We start from the raw sequence: 12,313 nt of genomic DNA, 5'->3' as shown, positions 1-12,313 counted from the left end.
ACTCTCTTTCTACAAACGAAGAACGCCGTTACACTCAGTCATGTTTTCTTCGCCTCACATTGTCAACGAAGTCTGTTTTTTAACATCCATTGTGAAAGATAGTTCCTCAGAATTAGAAAAATCTTTCCAACACTCCCGGCCTCGATAATCACCAAGCGTTGGTGTGAAAAAGCGAAATATCATGATCTGATGATCCCATATAGCTAGTGGAAACGTCATTAAAACACACAGCTGTCTGTCCGGAGTTCACTGGCACAGAAACTTCAAGGTGCTGGAATAGGCTAGTTGATACAGTGTTGCAAGTTCCCTATCAACAGCTTTTGGCCAGACCCAGTTGATGATTTGATACAATGTTCATACAACTTCTCTACCAATAGCCTAAGTCAAGACAGACAGAAAGGGAGGCAGACAGGCGGAGCAGAGATTAATGTGATTGAAAGAACCAACATTTTAATCAGGATATTTTCTACTGTTTTTATTTGTCAGCTTTAGGCCTATGAAATGTACTTAGTTGATGATGGAAGATATAGCCTATAGGCCAATGCAGCAGTAGGCCTATCTCTGAGTTCAATGCGCTCTTCTTTAGCCACCAATGGATCACAGTGTGTCCATGTGGCGGAGGCTGGCACTCTTTTGACATATTTAGCATTTCACTCCAGATTTCTATGATTAACCACGTGGCAATGATTTTGAGAAATTACAATTGTATTTATTGAAATGAAACTGTTCCATGAAAATGTGCATATAAAAATAATCCTAACTGTCACGCAGGTCGGTAGAAATGGTAGGATAGATTGTAAACTTCCCCAAACTTGAAACTCAGGAGCTGCCTGTGTGCTTTACTATAACACACATTAAACCTATTTGTGAACGAGCAAGCGCATAGGAGGTCCCGATTAGTTGATTAGTGTTGTGCCGAAAACCTGCCCCCTGCCAGAACACACCCCCTCCACGTGAATGCGCACACACTCCATTCTTCATTGCTGCGACTTGCTTGCTAGTTGAGATTTCTGATCAGTTAGGCTGCGTTTCATTTGATTTTTTTTTATGTCTGTTTGATCCCGGGGGGGCACTAGTAATATCTGCAGTTTTCGCTTTGGCTATTTGTTTCAAGTGTACTTTCTGGCTGAAATCCCCCACCCCTTTCTAATTTCCTTAATTTTGTGGCTATAGTCAAATACTTTCTGTGGCTCACAACAGTCAAATACTTTCTATAGAACAAACGGCAGGATAGGCAACTAAAATGAATAATTAATGTGTGTTATATTACAGACAAGGGAGTAAAGGGAGTATATTACAGACAAGGGAGTAAAGGGAGTATATTACAGACAAGGGAGTATATTACAGACAAGGGAGTATATTACAGACAAGGGAGTAAAGGGAGTATATTACAGACAAGGGAGTAAAGGGAGTATCTTACAGACAAGGGAGTATATTACAGACAAGGGAGTAAAGGGAGTATATTACAGACAAGGGAGTAAAGGGAGTATATTACAGACAAGGGAGTATATTACAGACAAGGGAGTAAAGGGAGTATATTACAGACAAGGGAGTAAAGGGAGTATATTACAGACAAGGGAGTAAAGGGAGTATATTACAGACAAGGGAGTAAAGGGAGTATATTACAGACAAGGGAGTAAAGGGAGTATCTTACAGACAAGGGAGTAAAGGGAGTATATTACAGACAAGGGAGTAAAGGGAGTATATTACAGACAAGGGAGTAAAGGGAGTATCTTACAGACAAGGGAGTAAAGGGAGTATATTACAGACAAGGGAGTAAAGGGAGTATATTACAGACAAGGGAGTAAAGGGAGTATCTTACAGACACGGGAGTAAAGGGAGTATATTACAGACAAGGGAGTAAAGGGAGTATCTTACAGACAAGGGAGTAAAGGGAGTATATTACAGACAAGGGAGTAAAGGGAGTATATTACAGACAAGGGAGTAAAGGGAGTATATTACAGACAAGGGAGTAAAGGGAGTATATTACAGACAAGGGAGTAAAGGGAGTATATTACAGACAAGGGAGTAAAGGGAGTATATTACAGACAAGGGAGTAAAGGGAGTATATTACAGACAAGGGAGTAAAGGGAGTATCTTACAGACAAGGGAGTAAAGGGAGTATATTACAGACAAGGGAGTAAAGGGAGTATATTACAGACAAGGGAGTAAAGGGAGTATATTACAGACAAGGGAGTAAAGGGAGTATATTACAGACAAGGGAGTAAAGGGAGTATATTACAGACAAGGGAGTAAAGGGAGTATATTACAGACAAGGGAGTAAAGGGAGTATATTACAGACAAGGGAGTAAAGGGAGTATATTACAGACAAGGGAGTAAAGGGAGTATATTACAGACAAGGGAGTAAAGGGAGTATATTACAGACAAGGGAGTAAAGGGAGTATATTACAGACAAGGGAGTAAAGGGAGTATCTTACAGACAAGGGAGTAAAGGGAGTATCTTACAGACAAGGGAGTAAAGGGAGTATATTACAGACAAGGGAGTAAAGGGAGTATATTACAGACAAGGGAGTAAAGGGAGTATATTACAGACAAGGGAGTAAAGGGAGTATCTTACAGACACGGGAGTAAAGGGAGTATCTTACAGACACGGGAGTAAAGGGAGTATCTTACAGACACGGGAGTAAAGGAGTATCTTACAGACACGGGAGTAAAGGGAGTATATTACAGACACGGGAGTAAAGGGAGTATATTACAGACAAGGGAGTAAAGGGAGTATATTACAGACAAGGGAGTAAAGGGGAGTATATTACAGACAAGGGAGTAAAGGGAGTATCTTACAGACAAGGGAGTAAAGGGAGTATATTACAGACAAGGGAGTAAAGGGAGTATATTACAGACAAGGGAGTAAAGGGAGTATATTACAGACAAGGGAGTAAAGGGAGTATATTACAGACACGGGAGTAAAGGGAGTATATTACAGACAAGGGAGTAAAGGGAGTATATTACAGACAAGGGAGTAAAGGGAGTATATTACAGACAAGGGAGTAAAGGGAGTATATTACAGACAAGGGAGTATATTACAGACAAGCAGTAAACATTTCAGAACAACTACTAGTTGAATAAGACATGGGAGAGATGATGAATTTTGGCAAAGAGATTTATTTGTAGACTAATACACTTGAAACAAATAGCCAAACTGAAAACTGCAGACATGACTAGATCCTCCCCCGCGATCAAACTGCCATAAAAAATAAAATGAAACGCAGCCTAATGTGATCAGAAATCTCAAGTCGCAGCAATGAAGAATTGAGTGTGTGCGTGTTCACGCGAAGAGGTGTTGGGGGATTCTGGCAGGGGGGAGATTTTAGGCACAACACCAGCCCTGCTGGAGACCGAAGCAAAATCTTTTTTAATCAGACAAACTCTGCCAACACTGATAAACAATCAATTAAAATGACGTTGTCCATATAATGGTCCTACTATCAGGGGAGACAAATAGAATATGACGTCCATCTAAGCTGGAGCAGGAAACTGTTGTCCGATAACTAACTTTAAAGTGGCACTGATAGAGTGAATATGCGCAGTGCGCACTCTCATATACTGGTGCCAATAAGATAGACTATAGGCCTAAAAAAAGACAGATTTGAGTATTTTCATTGTCTTCTCTTTACAGCAATAGCCATTTGCTTTCCAAACTATGTTTCCCCGCAATTTAATTTATAATTATTGCGATATGGCTTGCTGGTCTTCTACTTTTCCTTGACAGTCGCAAGTCAACAATCATCTATTTGATATTTGCAACGTGCACAGCCTAAATTGCGCGAGCTGCCTTTCCTTCCGACTTGTAGGCAATGAGATTTAAAACAACAAGACTAGGGGAAGCTAATGGTCCTCTGTGGCTAAATCATGATTTAGTTGCCTATTTTGAATGCTTTTATTTCTGTATTGCAGGCTAATTAGGCTATCATTTTGGCAATTGATTTCAATTTACTTAGGAAAGCTTAGCTTCCCCTAGCATTATGGGCTCGCCGCCTATGTCAATCTACTATCCCCCATAGTAAAAAGAATTGACCTATTCTATTGGTCAGCTTGTCGAAAAACAAAATAGCCCAAACAGACCCTGGGACAGTTTTGGGACAATAGAGAAAAAAAGGTTAAAAAGTAATGAATCTTATGCAACAGACCAGAACATTTAGCTGAAAAATGTAAAATTGGCCTTTCTAATTTTATTTGTTGGCTTTTCATTTTTTTAAATCCCGAAAGCCGGCTAATGGAAACGTGTGTGTGTGTGTGTGTGTGTGGACAGAAACAGAACATCCAGTGACAACTCTGACAGAGGTTTGTCCTGTAACTCACAACCCAGGATGAAATACTAATGACCTGTCTGGGGATGCATAGAGGATGTCTGGGAGAGGAGAGGACGGTCAGTCACTCACTCGGTTTGCTCTGTCTGACCTGGTGATTTATCTCACATAAAGGTTGACACAGAGGAGAGAGGAAGGGGAGTTGTGATGTATGGTAGAGTATTAAGTACCTCTGTCTAGATACAGAAGCTGGGCTGGCACACCGCTACTGCAGAGGTGAAGATGTCCGTTTAGCCTGCTGACGATCAAGGACGCAGGTGGAGACGACTTCTTAAGATGGGACATAATGGGAGTGTATGCAGCCCAACTCTACTGCAGACTGTGTATGGTCTTATTAACCACTCTTACTGTGTAACAGCCAGAATAGCAGGAGGGTGTCACAGATCCATAACACTAGTGCCTTGAAAGCACGCAAAACCCCATATAGACGATATCTGAATTGTGCCGCAAAACCCCATATGGTTGGTATTTCACAACATGAGTGATAATGAAGGAAGTGGGAGAGGGGCTATTATTTTCATGGGGATGAACTGAAATTGAACTCGCACTGTAGATTTTAATTGTAATTTTTAAATTTTACCTTTATTTAACTAGGCAAGTCAGTTAAGAACAAATTCTTATTTTCAATGACGGCCTAGGAACAGTGGGTTAACTGCCTGTTCAGGGGCAGAATGACAGATTTGTACCTTGTTAGCTTGGGTGTTTGAACTTGCAGCCTTCCGGTTACTAGTCCAACACTCTAACCACTAGGCTACCCAAGTAGGCTTGATATTCACTGCAGCGTTAAGGGCCGTCCACACCTAGGACATTAACTAGAATGATAATTTTAGATTTGTATCTTGATAGATTTTGTTATAGTCATCGTCCTAGGTGAGGACGGCCCTTAAAGATGGTTATTAGGAAGTGTTTAGTACTATGACAGAGTCGAGAGATGTCAGAATGTATAGCGAGGTAAACGAAAGGTTGCTGGTTCGAATCCCCTAGCCAACTAGGTGAAAAATCTGTCGGTGCTCTAGAGCAAGGCACTTAACCCTAATTGCTCCTGTAAGTCGCTCTGGATAAGAGCATCTGCTAAATGACAACAACAAAATAGACCGTTCCTTAGCCGTCCCTTCTTGCCTTGGTCCTTTATAATGCTGAAATATGATAACGCTGCCTGGTATAATGCAGATGGCTTTATGTGTTTGGCTCCTAACAACGCTGTCTATCTTTCTCCCTCACGGTTTGCTTTGCCAAAGGGAAATCAGCTATTGTCCTCTGAAGCCACTGTGATGTAGTCTGTGGTGTGTGTTGTTGAAGTCCAGAACCCTTTGTACCCAGTAACTGAATGTCTGATTCTGTCACCATTGTTGTGGTCTCCTTTTCTATTCTGTAGAGCACGATCAGCCTAGTGCTAGCTCTAGTCATATCTGTGCATTGACTCAGATACTGTGCCCTGAATCCCACCATATTCCCTATTTAGTGCACTACTTTTGACCAGGGCCCATAGGTCACAGGTCAAAAGTAGTACACTATATATGGAATATGGTGCCATTTGGGACTGAACCTGTGTATTAATGTAGTGTGCATCAGCTCTGTGTGAAGCTGTGCCCCCCTGCTGACTGGCATCTCTATTTACAGCCCTTTGTAGTCCTGTTCAATGCTATTCTTCTACTATATATGACTCCAGTCTAGTCTTATTGAAGCTACCTGCCTGCTGTACTGAATAATCTCTGCAGGCCTGGAGACCTCTCCACAACCCTCCCTGTCTCCTCTGCCCATCAATGCCTTGGGTGCGTCCCAAATAGCACCATGTTCCCTATATAGAGCATTACTTTTGACCAGGGCCCAGAGGAACAGGTCTCACACCGACCTCGCGGTACATCGAGGAACAGTAGAGGAAACAGTACCTGCCTCGAGATCAATAAACGGAAATTGGATCGAGCTGAAGTAACTTGGTATGAATCATCTTGATGTAATCATTGATTCTCATGTGGGAGACGTGCCACCTCTTTCTGCATTAGTCTCATATCCTAGAACACACAGTCTGCTGCCAGACTCTGGCCTGTCACATTGTGTGAATGCACAGTGCTCCATGAGGCTCATTCTCACTCTGCAGTTGGCTGTCCCAAGGGTTACTGCAGAACCATGTCTCCGCAACATGTCCAAGTGTTTATGGCAAGCCACCAATGGCCGCCTTTCAGACGAGATCTATTCACAAACCCCCGACGTGAAAAGTTAGATTAAGAAATTCTGTTCGTGCCGCTTCACAGAATAAATGGTTAAAAATGACTCCCGATCAGTTGGAATCAAGGTGGATTGAAATGCTAATTTGCTAAATGAACAAGGCAGTGCAGTTCTGGCCCCAGCTACATGGGGTGAATACTGAGCAGACAGGATTTTGGTACAAAAGGCCACAGATTGCCATGCTAGCACTTACGGGTACTGTCTCAATTCACACTTCTGCACTGTTTAGAGCATCATAGAGAAGTAGTTTGATATTGAGTCAGAGCATCATAGAGAAGTAGTTTGATATTGAGTCAGGGCATCATAGAGAAGTAGTTTGATATTGAGTCAGGGCATCATAGAGAAGTAGTTTGATATTGAGTCAGAGCATCATAGAGAAGTAGTTTGATATTGAGTCAGGGCCTCATAGAGAAGTAGTTTGATATTGAGTCAGGGCATCATAGAGAAGTAGTTTGATATTGAGTCAGGGCATCATAGAGAAGTAGTTTGATATTGAGTCAGGGCATCATAGAGAAGTAGTTTGATATTGAGTCAGGGCATCATAGAGAAGTAGTTTGATATTGAGTCAGGGCATCATAGAGAAGTAGTTTGATATTGAGTCAGGGCATCAAGATGAAATGTACCCCTTTCAACTAACATTTGAATTTGTTAGTGTTCTTTGGTTTTCCAATGTGTGCCAAGCCAACCCTATCTCTTGCCCATAAATTCCTACTGTCAGTACCAATCAGCTAAAAGGCTGTGTGTCTTTAATGTTGCATTTCAATCAGTGTAACAACCTCAGTCAGCGTTGAGGCCAGACAGACTGGACTCCCTTCGCCCTTTTACATTCGCTATACTGTAAATTCTACTACTTAGCTCACATTTGCTGCATCCCAAATGGCCCCCTTTTCCCTACATTGTGCACTACCCCTGAGAGGCCCTGGTCAAAAGTAGTGTACTATAAAGGTATTATGTTGCCAATGGGATACACAATTGTCTGTAATAAAGTAGTGTACGGCTGAAGGAGAGAGGGAGCGCCACACACACCTCCCCATCCTTCTAGCCCAAACCACCTATCTGAAGAACACTTTCCATAGGAGAAAATAGCCTGTAATAACAGTATTTGGAAGTTTTCAGTCGACAACATTTGTCAGGCCTAACATGTATGAAGCCTTTTACTGCGATGAAAGTGGTGGCTGAATCCGATGGAATTTCGGCTGGCACATACTGATGAGGTACAGCGTGTTGTGGCAGCTGGCAATTCTCCAGCAATGACAGACCTGCTTTGCATAGCAGTGTGTTGGCATCGATTCAGAGTAATAAAGGTGGTTTCTGGTCATGCAGTTCAGTACACTTCTCTCGGCCGTAAAAAATGTATTGAGAAAAAAATGATGTATGTTTGGATATTGGTCAGGTTGCTACCTCTGTGTCTCACACCTTATCTTACCTCACCTCAGAGGGGCTGTGAAGATAACAGGTGTGCTCTTTGCCATTGAGTCGTCCTCACCCCACTTCCCCTTTGTCTGCTGTTCATCTGTCTCCTCCAATCACCTCAGAGGGAGGAGGGTGGGCCAGTGTTGTACTTTCTGTATTCACAGCACTCTCTTCTCTCTTCCTTTTGAGAGATTGGGATTGTATTTTCAGAAAAGCCCTCTTGCCTGTCTTTACCATTACAGTTTAATATTGAGCTCCAGTGAACTGCTTAGGGGCTGATTTAAAGAGTTAGGGTCCAGAAGGGTCTTCAGCTATTAACTCTCACACAGAATAATCAGCAGGGTCTTACTGCATGTTTGTCACCCTGTAGTCTCCTGTTTTGCTTACAGTATTTCAAGACATTCTTTGATTATCTGGTCCTTAGTTAAGAGGTGTGATCTCTTAAATGTTAACCCTTTCAGCATTATATCTGGGAAAATAACGGACAAATAAAAAATAAAATACAAATAATGATTCTATGGTTTGGCGTATTTATGGTTGTAGGGTTCGTTCGTAACAACTTTTACCTGAGCGGTTTCACGTGGCCAAAACAGGACTGTTTTCAGACTGTGTGGGTCAGGTCAGCTGCTTGTTGTTAGCCTCGCTCTGAGAAGGAATGGAGCTAGTTCTGAAAGAACAGGGAATGTTCTGGTTAACTTGACTGATTTGTTGTCCCATTGGGGAAACGTTGTTGCAGTATCATGTACATGTTTAAATAGAGTAGACTACAAATGACAATACAAAATTCACAAGTTCCATCCAGCATATACAGATGAAAGAAGACCAGCCTGGTAGATAGGAACATTAACCAGCTGTTTAGAGGGATATCACACCTGACACCAATGATTGTCTAGTTTAGTAATGTCAATGATTGGACAGCGGTCGGTGATGGTGTTTGTTTGTCTCCAGAGCAGTTTAGATTGTGTTGTGATGTTTCACTTCAGCAGCGAATCACGTTGCATCTGTTCAATCAGTTTAAAACTATTCTTTATATCAACTATATATATTTCTGTTTCTGAATTCTAGGATAATAGAGAAATATAGTTTCTCAGTACAATATAACATCATAATACACGTCTACTTTTCCTGTTACATGTCCTAAAGTCTCCCCATACTTCCCTGTTGTTCCTCTGTCTGCTGTTGTGGTTGCAGCACTTCCTCTTGGCCTCCAAGTTCATCCTGGCCTTTGTGATCCCAGATGTCCCCAAACACATCCAGATCAAACTGTCACGTCTGGAGTTTGAGTCCCTGGAGGCTCTGAAGAAAAGGGTAAGTTTGACTGACTGACTGAACCCCTCAACTGTATGGTGTGTTGAATAACGCTAGCATGACATACAGAGTGGTTTGACCTAACTTGAGTCTATTAAGGTGAAAAAAAAAAAATGCAGGTACCATCACTCAACCTGAAACTCTTTGGGGTGTGTTAAACCAAAAAATTATGAAATTCCCAAAAATAACATGAAGGGACTTCAAGGTGAATAAAATGTACAAAGTAACCCTAGATGAAGGAAAGCCACAGACTTCTGTGTGGATAAGCTGGGTATATGAGGTGTACGGCTGACGTGACTGTCTCTGAGACACCCATCAGGTTTATCATCTAGGTCTGATGGTTTAATGATCCATGTAGAAGGTTGTTCACGCTGCAGCTAACTAACAAACTGTGTGTGCGTGTGCAATATTCTAATGCGTTAATGAGGCTCTGCTATTTTGGCAGATGTTTATCACCTTGCATGTTGCTCAGAAGCAGGTCACACACACTCACACAGAGGACACAATCATCTGATTTCCCAGCACCAGAAAGAACCTGTATAAACTGCTTACATACCGTGTATAATGAAGGACAAAATAACAGATTATTTAGCAGAATAATGCAGACCCATAACTCTCTCCATAGCAGAATAATGCAGACCCATAACTCTCTCCATAACAGAATAATGCAGACCCATAACTCTCTCCATAGCAGAATAATGCAGACCCATATCTCTCTCCATAACAGAATAACGCAGACCCATATTTCTCTCCATAACAGAATAATGCAGACCCATAACTCTCTCCATAGCAGAATAATGCAGACCCATATCTCTCTCCATAACACCATAATGCAGACCCATATCTCTCCATAACAGAATAACCATAATAACAGAATAATGCAGACCCATATCTCTGAATAATGCAGACCCATAACACCATAATGCAGACCCATATCTCTCCATAACACCATAATACAGACCCATATCTCTGACCATAACACCATAATGCAGACCCATATCTCTCTCCATAACACCATAATGCAGACCCATATCTCTCTCCATAACACCATAATGCAGACCCATATCTCTCTCATAACACCATAATGCAGACCCATATCTCTCCATAACACCATAATGCAGACCCATATCTCTCTCCATAACAGAATAATGCAGACCCATCTCTCTCTCCATAACAGAATAACGCAGACCCATATTTCTCTCCCCATAGCAGACTAATGCAGACCCATATTTCTCTCCATAACAGAATAATGCAGACCCATATCTCTCCCATAGCAGAATAATGCAGACCCATATTTCTCTCCATAACAGAATAATCAGACCCATATTTCTCTCCATAACAGAATAATGCAGACCCATATCTCTCCCCATAACACCATAATGCAGACCCATATTTCTCCCCATAACACACAAATGCAGACCCATAACTCTCTCCATAACACATGAATGCAGACCCATATCTTTCCATAACACATGAATGCAGACCCATATTTCTCTCATAACAGAATAATGCAGACCCATATTTATCTCCATAACAGAATAATGCAGACCCATATTTCTCTCCATAACAGAATAATGAGAAATATTTCTCTCCATAACAGAATAATGCAGACCCATATTTATCTCCATAACACCATAATGCAGACCCATATCTCTCCATAACACCATAATACAGACCCATATCTCTGACCATAACACCATAATGCAGACCCATATCTCTCCATAACACCATAATGCAGACCCATATCTCTCTCCATAACACCATAATGCAGACTCATATCTCTCCATAACACCATAATGCAGACCCATATCTCTCTCCATAACAGAATAATGCAGACCCATCTCTCTCTCCATAACAGAATAACACAGACCCATATTTCTCTCCCCATAGCAGAATAATGCAGACCCATATTTCTCTCCATAACATAATCATGCAGACCCATATTTCTCTCCATAACATAATCATGCAGACCCATATCTCTCCCCATAACACACAAATGCAAACCCATAACTCTCTCCATAACACATGAATGCAGACCCATCTCTCCATAACAGAAAAATGCAGACCCATATTTCTCTCCATAACAGAATAATGCAGATCCATATCTCTCCCCATAGCAGAATAATGCAGACCCATATTTCTCTCCATAACAGAATAATGCAGACCCATATCTCTCTCCATAACAGAATAATGCAGACCCATATCTCTCTCCATAACAGAATAATGCAGACCCATATCTCTCTCCATAACAGAATAATGCAGATCCATAACAGAATAATGCTCCATATCCCCCCCATAGCAGAATAATGCAGACCCATATTTCTCTCCATAAAAGAATAATGCAGACCCATATTTCTCTCCATAACAGAATAATGCAGACCCATATCTCTGACCATAACACATGAATGCTGACCCATATTTCTCTCCATAACAGAATAATGCAGACCCATATCTCTCCCCATAACACCATAATGCAGACCCATATTTCTCCCCATAACACACAAATGCAGACCCATAACTCTCTCCATAACACATGAATGCAGACCCATATCTTTCCATAACACATGAATGCAGACCCATATTTCTCTCATAACAGAATAATGCAGACCCATATTTCTCTCCATAACAGAATAATGCAGACCCATATTTCTCTCCATAACACCATAATGCAGACCCATATCTCTCCATAACAGAATAATGCAGACCCATATCTCTCTCCATAGCACCATAATGCAGACCCATCTCTCTCCATCAACACCATAATGCAGACCCATATCTCTCTCCATAACACCATAATGCAGACCCATATCTCTCCATAACACCATAATACAGACCCATATCTCTGACCATAACACCATAATGCAGACCCATATCTCTCTCCATAACACCATAATGCAGACCCATATCTCTCCATAACACCATAATACAGACCCATATCTCTGACCATAACACCATAATGCAGACCCATATCTCTCTCCATAACACCATAATGCAGACCCATATCTCTCCATAACACCATAATACAGACCCATATCTCT

The 12,313-nt window shown here is 41.5% G+C and overlaps 1 protein-coding gene across 1 annotated transcript in view; it reads left to right on the top strand.

Annotated features, from left to right (window-relative positions):
* LOC127921796 (anoctamin-10-like) overlaps positions 1–12,313 on the top strand; it is a 43,551-nt gene that overhangs the window by 15,974 nt on the left and 15,264 nt on the right. Inside the window, 1 exon segment of the mRNA XM_052505396.1 lies at positions 9,159–9,275. Coding sequence (XP_052361356.1) covers positions 9,159–9,275 — 117 coding nt within the window.

This window comes from Oncorhynchus keta, unplaced genomic scaffold, assembly GCF_023373465.1.
Source record: "Oncorhynchus keta strain PuntledgeMale-10-30-2019 unplaced genomic scaffold, Oket_V2 Un_contig_23564_pilon_pilon, whole genome shotgun sequence".
NCBI lineage: Eukaryota > Metazoa > Chordata > Actinopteri > Salmoniformes > Salmonidae > Oncorhynchus > Oncorhynchus keta.
The sequence above is the reverse complement of the archived record's forward strand: the minus strand, read 5'-3'. Positions and strand labels throughout refer to the sequence as shown.